This window comes from Notothenia rossii (genome assembly GCF_949606895.1).
Source record: "Notothenia rossii genome assembly, chromosome: 8".
Lineage (NCBI taxonomy): Eukaryota > Metazoa > Chordata > Actinopteri > Perciformes > Nototheniidae > Notothenia > Notothenia rossii.
The window spans coordinates 83166375-83174177 of record NC_136906.1 but is presented as its reverse complement, the minus strand read 5'-3'; the positions used below and the strand labels follow the sequence as shown (position 1 = coordinate 83174177).

General features: G+C 50.0%; 1 protein-coding gene across 5 annotated transcripts in view; it reads right to left on the bottom strand.

The window, feature by feature from the left end:
• Positions 1–5981: 5981 nt before the first annotated feature.
• LOC307015120 (kunitz-type protease inhibitor 1-like) overlaps positions 5982–7803 on the bottom strand; it is a 14841-nt gene continuing 13019 nt past the window's right edge. For 3 of the 5 annotated variants that reach the window (XM_079643524.1, XM_079643523.1, XM_079643522.1), the window contains 2 exons: positions 6949–7011; positions 5982–6844 (listed from right to left, as the gene is read on the bottom strand). In XM_079643524.1, the coding sequence (XP_079499650.1) occupies positions 6663–6844; positions 6949–7011 (245 nt within the window). In that variant the 3' untranslated portion in view covers positions 5982–6662. The remainder of the gene's footprint in view (positions 6845–6948; positions 7012–7803) is intronic. The other 2 variants (XR_013801426.1, XR_013801427.1) reach the window with 2 other exon arrangements.

Sequence of the window (7803 nt, the reverse complement as noted above, 5' to 3'; positions counted from 1 at the left end):
CTTCTCCTCTCTGCTCTTCTCCCCTCTGCTCTTCTCCTCTCTGCTCTTCTCCCCTCTGCTCTTCTCCCCTCTGCTCTTCTCCTCTCTGCTCTTCTCCCCTCTGCTCTTCTCCTCTCTGCTCTTCTCCTCTCTGCTCTTCTCCTCTCTGCTCTTCTCCTCTCTGCTCTTCTCCCCTCTGCTCTTCTCCTCTCTGCTCTTCTCCTCTCTGCTCTTCTCCCCTCTGCTCTTCTCCTCTCTGCTCTTCTCCCCTCTGCTCTTCTCCTCTCTGCTCTTCTCCTCTCTGCTCTTCTCCTCTCTGCTCTTCTCCTCTCTGCTCTTCTCCCCTCTGCTCTTCTCCTCTCTGCTCTTCTCCCCTCTGCTCTTCTCCCCTCTGCTCTGCTCTTCTCCCCTCTGCTCTTCTCCTCTCTGCTCTGCTCTTCTCCCCCCTGCTCTTCTCCCCTCTGCTCTTCTCCTCTCTGCTCTGCTCTTCTCCCCCCTGCTCTTCTCCCCTCTGCTCTGCTCCCCTCTGCTCTTCTCCCCTCTGCTCTTCTCCTCTCTGCTCTTCTCCCCTCTGCTCTTCTCCCCTCTGCTCTGCTCTTCTCCCCCCTGCTCTTCTCCCCTCTGCTCTGCTCCCCTCTGCTCTTCTCCCCTCTGCTCTTCTCCTCTCCCCTCTGCTCTTCTCCCCTCTGCTCTTCTCCCCTCTGCTCTGCTCTTCTCCTCTCTGCTCTTCTCCCCTCCCCTCTGCTCTTCTCCCCTCTGCTCTGCTCTTCTCCCCTCCCCTCTGCTCTTCTCCTCTCTGCTCTGCTCTGCTCTTCTCCCCTCTGCTCTTCTCCCCTCTGCTCTGCTCTTCTCCTCTCTGCTCTTCTCCCCTCTGCTCTGCTCTTCTCCCCTCTGCTCTTCTCCTCTCTGCTCTGCTCTTCTCCCCTCTGCTCTTCTCCTCTCTGCTCTTCTCCCCTCTGCTCTTCTCCCCTCTGCTCTGCTCTTCTCCTCTCTGCTCTTCTCCTCTCTGCTCTTCTCCCCTCTGCTCTGCTCTTCTCCTCTCTGCTCTTCTCCTCTCTGCTCTTCTCCTCTCTGCTCTTATCCCCTCTGCTCTTCTCTTCTCCTCTCTGCTCTTATCCCCTCTGCTCTTCTCTTCTCCTCTCTGCTCTTCTCCTCTCTGCTCTTCTCCCCTCTGCTCTTCTCCTCTCTTCTCTTCTCCCCTCTGTTCTTCTCCTCTCTGCTCTTCTCCTCTCTTCTCTTCTCCCCTCTGCTCTTCTCCCCTCTGCTCTTCTCCCCTCTGCTCTGCTCTTCTCCCCTCTGCTCTTCTCCCCTCTGCTCTTCTCCTCTCTGCTCTTCTCCCCTCTGCTCTTCTCCCCTCTGCTCTTCTCCTCTCCGCTCTTCTCCTCTCTTCTCTTCTCCCCTCTGCTCTTCTCCCCTCTGCTCTGCTCTTCTCCCCTCTTCTCCCCTCTGCTCTTCTCCTCTCTGCTCTTCTCCCCTCTGCTCTGCTCTTCTCCCCTCTGCTCTTCTCCCCCCTGCTCTCCTCTCTGCTCTTCTCCTCTCTGCTCTTCTCCCCTCTGCTCTGCTCTTCTCCCCTCTGCTCTTCTCCCCCCTGCTCTTCTCCCCTCTGCTCTTCTCCCCCCTGCTCTCTGCTCTGCTCTTCTCCCCTCTGCTCTTCTCCCCTCTGCTCTTCTCCCCCCTGCTCTCCTCTCTGCTCTTCTCCCCTCTGCTCTTCTCCTCTCTGCTCTTCTCCCTGTACACCAGCAGCTGCACCTCCAGTCACCAGACTGTCACGCTCCTGAAGTTCAGACGACACCACCCTCATCGGACTCATCTCTGGGGGAGGAGTCAGCCTCCAGGTGGGAGATGGACCATCTGGTGACCTGGTGTGGGGACAACCACCTGGAGCTCAACGCTCTCAAGGCAGTGGAGATGGTTGTGGACTTTAGGAAGAACGCAGCCCCTCCCCCCCCATCACTCTGTGTGACTTCCCAGTAACTGCTGTGGAGTCTTTCTGCTTCCTGGGCACCATCATCGCCCAGGACTTCAAACGGGAGCAGAACATCAGCTCCCTCACCAAAGAAGCCCAGCCGAGGAGACTCCATCACCATCTGGTACGCTGCAGCCACGGCCAGGGGTAAGGGCCGGCTGCAGCGTGTCATCCGCTCTGCAGAGAGGGTGATCGGCTGTAATCTGCCATCCCTCCACAACCTGCACGCCTCCACAAATGTCGTCCACAGGGGGGGAGTCAACAACAGGGTTACTGTACCACCTACATTATATTATTATGTTCTGGGACAAAACAAGATTCTGAGGAAAAAAAGAAATCTGAGAAAAAGTTGATTTTGAGGAAAGTTGATTATTAAATCAAAGATCTGAGAAAAAAAAAGGATCTGAGAGAAAACTTGAAATGACACAAAATGTAGAATTCTGAGAAAAACATTACATTTTTGAGGAAAATATTAGAATTCTAAGAAGTCAAACATCAGAAAAGAAAATTAGAGAAATACTCTAACCCCTGGATTCCACCGGGTCCGTCGGCGCCGCGTTACGGCTGCACTGCAGCGTTCACAGCGTTCGGGGCCACTCTAGTCAATGGGTGCTATTCCACCGGACGCGCCGCGTTACGGCCCAGAAGCGTCTCGCCGCTGGGCTCCGCTAAAAATAGGATGCAAGTCTATTTTCGACGCGAGGCGTTGCAGAGGCGCCGGGCAGGAAGTGGACCGGTCAGAGCATCCGGCCCATTCCCAAAATAAACTCATTTGCAGACCCTATCCCTCCGTAGTCTTTCAAGTAGGAGGAGCAATGCCAGCATTCTTCTCCGGTTTACAGGCACTGTGTAAATTATATATTGTAGTGCCGTGAGATAGGAGTCGGAGGCGGTGCATTGAAGGTGCAAAGTTGTTGTCAAAGTTTGTCGAGCGTTGCCCGGCCGCAGGCGAGGGCCCAGCAGCGTCGGGCACGAAGTCCTCGGGAGGAAGGAGCCGTGGAAATGGGAGAGACCAGACGGGATCAGACGGGGCGCCGTCCAAAACCGCCGTGGAGGCGAACCGTGAGCCGCGGTTAGAGGAGAGGCCAGGCAGGGTCCAGACGCGCGCCACCCACGGGCCGATGAAGGCATGGGCGACGTCCTAAGCCGCCGTCGAGGTGGTGAAAAGGCTAGAGCAGGCCTATTCAACTGGCGGCCCGCGGGCCAGATGCGGCCCAGAACCAACTCCCGAGTGGCCCAGCCTCCCGTAGCCAAATTCCTACACTAGCACAGACCATGAACGCAACACTCCGCGTTGCATAGAAACCACCAAACCACAACGCAGCACGTTTTTTGTAAGTGCATCTAGTGGTGCTAGTAACGGTGGTCCTATGATAGCAACTCTAAAACATGTCTCTCTCAACTCTGAAGCGTAAACAGAGACAAAACGGTCATTGATCTTGTGGAGCAGATCCAAGTCAAGCTGGACCTTTTCACGACCGACTTCAGCACGGGTCGGATGCTGCATTTTCCGACGCTCCCCAAACACGTCACATCTCCGGCACAAATCACGGATGTGATGACAGATTTCATTGCGAGGTTGAAAGAGAACTTTGCCGGTCGATTGGATGGACTTGCTCTGCCCACAGACGTGATGATGGGCTTTGCCAGAGACCCCTTCACTGTTGCAATAGAGGGGGACGTATCAACCAGAGCAAAGGAAGTGGTCCCCTGCATCGACAAGGGGAAATATACCCTGGAACTTATTGACATGCAGCGCACTAACGGGCCAGCGAAGTTTTGGAGTGATGTCAAAAAACAGCAGTTCCCTAACGTTCAGAAAGTAGCGATCTGTGTGCTCAGTATGTTTGGATCAACATACACATGTGAATCAAGCTTTTCACACATGAACTCAATCAAAAGTAGCACTCGCTGCTCCCTGACTGACAGCACTCTTCACCAATGTCTTAGGATTGCATTGATATCCTATGAGCCAAAAATCACTGCTCTTGTTCAAAACTAAAAATGTCCCTTCTCCCATTGAGAAAGTCAGCGATGACAAATCACAAATGAGGTGATAGTAAGCACCTAGTTTACTATAGTAGACGTGTTGTGTAGTATTCATTCATATAGTTACCCGTATCCCTTGTTATGGGTTTGTGCACTGAAGGGTTTGACAGTTCTTTCTGTATTCATTTAAATGCACTTTGTAACGTGTCTGGGTCAAATGTGACCAAAACGTATGATTTTTTTGTTGTTACTTGAAAAGGGAAAAAATAGTATTGCTCCAGTACTACCTCTTTGTGTTGCATTGGAGCTCTTTAGCTGTTTGTTTTGGATGTGAGGACATTTATTAAGACTGCTATTATTGTATTCAGTAAATGCACTTTGTGATGTGGTTCAAAAAAACATAACCTGAATATTTGACTTCTAAAGCAAACCAATGTAATGCTACAAATGTGCACTTTTTTTTCAGATTCTGTTAAATTAATGCTAATTAGTTGAGTTTTTATGCACTTTTTGACCTACCTTTGTGAGATGAACAATCAATACAAATTGCATGTTTTTCATCGCAGTAATATGTGTTGGTTTAAAATGTGTCACTACTCGCTTTTTACAGAATGTCTGGCCCAGCTGAATTTTGTAATTATAAAATCTGGCCCAGCTGAATGTGTAGTTGAATAGCCCTGGGCTAGAGGATCCACACGAGGCCGACCAGGCATGGTCGAAGCCCCTCTCAGGCACCAGGGAAAAGCTAAAAAAGAGTCGATAGCCGATAGCAGCTAGCCCTTAGCTGATGCCGTTAGCCGCTAGCTGGCAGCCATCGGTAGCTACTAGCCGTCGTTAGCTAGCGCAGCCTGGACGTGCAGCCGCACCCCCCGAAGACACAGCCCCATGTGGTAGAAGTCGGGTTCTCCCCTACCAGCAGGTCGTGCATCGTCTCTGTGTAGTTGGAAGGCCTGCTGTCCTCCAGTGCCGAGACGATGCGGGAATGGCTAGCGACGTCCTCAGCCATTCCGCGGGGGGCGCACCGAGCCTCAGTCCGCATGCCGGTGGCAGCCGCGGACGTCTCCAACAATCTCCGGCATAACGAGAAAAACAGCGCTTTTCGCCATGTTCGGGTACGTCCCGGAAACTTCACGAGACGTTGTCAGGGTCACCAATGTAGTGCTGTGAGATAGGAGTCGGAGGCGGTGCATTGAAGGTGCAAAGTTCTCTTTATTCAAGAGCAGAAAAGGGCATGTCGTTGGGTCGCAGCCCGGGAGGACAAGAGAGAGAGCCAGCAGGGCACACAAGAGATGCCCTCTTGCTAGAGAGCAAAACATATGCCCGTGCGGAAACAATACCCCTACCCCACAGTTCAACCAGTGATCACTACACGATATAGAATCATTATGATGATGAATGCATTTGTTTGCCACTAAAATACAGCAACACATCTTTGATTCATGTCGTTTAACTATTATAACAATTATTATTAACTTTGTACAAAGTAGTCTGTCCAGGAAATATGCCCAAATCAACAACAACTGCGAGCCGGCACGCAAGACGCTCCGCTTCTGAAGCGCGCCCGGTGGGGTTTGACGCTGGAGGAGGTTGGACCAAAACCGCGACGCAGACGTAACGCGACGCAGACGTAACGCGACGCAGACGTAACGCGACGCAGACAAAGAAAAACAAAAAGAATCTGAGAAAAATATAAATATTGAGAAAAAAGTTGATTTTGAGAACATTATGAAAAAAGTCAAAAATCTGAGAAAAAAGTTGAAAGAAAAATCCTGATAAAAGGGTTAATATATTGGGAAACAAATTAAATCATAATTCTGAGAAAAAATGTAAAGTTCTGGGAAAAAAGTCAAAAATCGGAGAAGAAATCGATTCTGAGGAAAAAGTGAATATTCAGATAAAAACAACGTCAATTTCTATTAAATTCTGAGAAAAAAGGGTTAGGGTTCAAAAACTATCATAATACTATTAACATAACTATTTAATCTAATTTATATTATATCACATTTAAATATATTATATTATTATTACATAAAACAAAGGAGGAGGCTTCCCGTTGTTCCCATGACTTTATTAACACAGATCAATAAACACACATTAACCACATGAGAGCAACTTCATATTTACATCAGACATCTAATGAGAATACACACACCTGAGAGCCACACACACACCTGAGAGCCACACACACACCTGAGAGCCACACACACACCTGAGAGCCACACACACACCTGAGAGCCACACACACACCTGAGAGCCACACACACACACCTGAGAGCCACACACACACCTGAGAGCCACACACACACCTGAGAGCCACACACACACCTGAGGAATATATTATATATATATATATATTATCATATATAACTCACACACTGATGTTTAATATAGCAGAAACCTACGCATCATAAGAACACACAAACCCAGAGATACAGAGCTGAGGAAGAATCACTGGGTGGATGTTAATAATCTACAGATAAGAAGACAGAAGCGTGTGCAGGAGGGGGGGCGGGGGGGCAGTGAGAGCAAACAGGAATGAAAGTATTTCTGAGGAAACCTTGATTTACGCTCCTTTAACAAAAAATACTGGAACAGTCCCCTGAGGGTCGTCACGGCGACGTCACACTGGCTGCTCGTCACGGCGACGTCACACGGGCTGGTCGTCGCGGCGACGTCACACGGGCTGGCCGTCGCGGCGACGTCACACGGGCTGGTCGTCGCGGCGACGTCACACGGGCTTGGTCGTGGTTTTGTAGACGAGCGTGTCCTGTTGCGATAGCGCCGTGTGGGCGGAGCCCGCGGCAGCCGGCCTATGGGAGCGCTGCTTCCTGGATTTCAGGAAGCAGTAGGTCAGGATCACCAACAGAGCCAAGATGGCCACCGACAGGCAGACGGCCAGCGCGATGTTACCTGAAGACGAGACGTCACTTCCTGTCAGCTGAGTTCACTTCCTGTCAGCTGACACACTCACAGAGAAACAAAAAACAACGTGTCCGCCATGTTTGCAGTTTTACCTGAGTCACTTTCCTCTTCCGACTCGAAGCGGCCAAATATCCCTTTGAAGAAGACGTTACGCTCTGCAGACAGGAAGTAACAGTCACAGACAGGAAGTAACCGGAAGTAACAGTCACAGACAGGAAGTAACCGGAAGTAACAGTCACAGACAGGAAGTAACAGTCACAGACAGGAAGTAACAGTCACAATCAGGAAGTAACAGTCACAAACAGGAAGTAACAGTCACACACAGGAAGTAAAAGTCACAGACAGGAAGTAACAGTCCCAGACAGGAAGTAACAGTCACACAGAGGAAATAACAGTCACAGACAGGAAGTAACAGTCACACACAGGAAGTAACAGTCACAAACAGGAAGTAACAATCACAAACAGGAAGTAACAGTCACAGACAGGAAGTAACAGTCACAGACAGGAAGTAACAGTAACAGAAAGGAAGTAACAGTCACAAGCAAGGAAGTAACAGTCACATACAGGAAGTAACAGTCACACACAGGAAGTAATAATTACAAACAGGGAGTAACAGTCACAGACGGGAAGTAACAGTAACAGACAGGAAGTAACAGTCCCAGACAGGAAGTAACAGTGACAGACAGGAAGTAACAGTCCCAGACAGGAAGTAACAGTCACACACAGGAAGTAACAGTCACATACAGGAAGTAACAATCACAAACAGGAAGTAACAGGAAGTAACAGTCACAAACAGGAAGTAACAATCACAAACAGCAAGTAACAGTACCTGTGACCCCCTGCATTATAAGTACATGCAGTACCTGTGACCCCCCTGCAGGTGGCAGTATAAACAGTATAAGTACATGCAGTACCTGGGACCCCCCTGCAGGTGGCAGTATAAACAG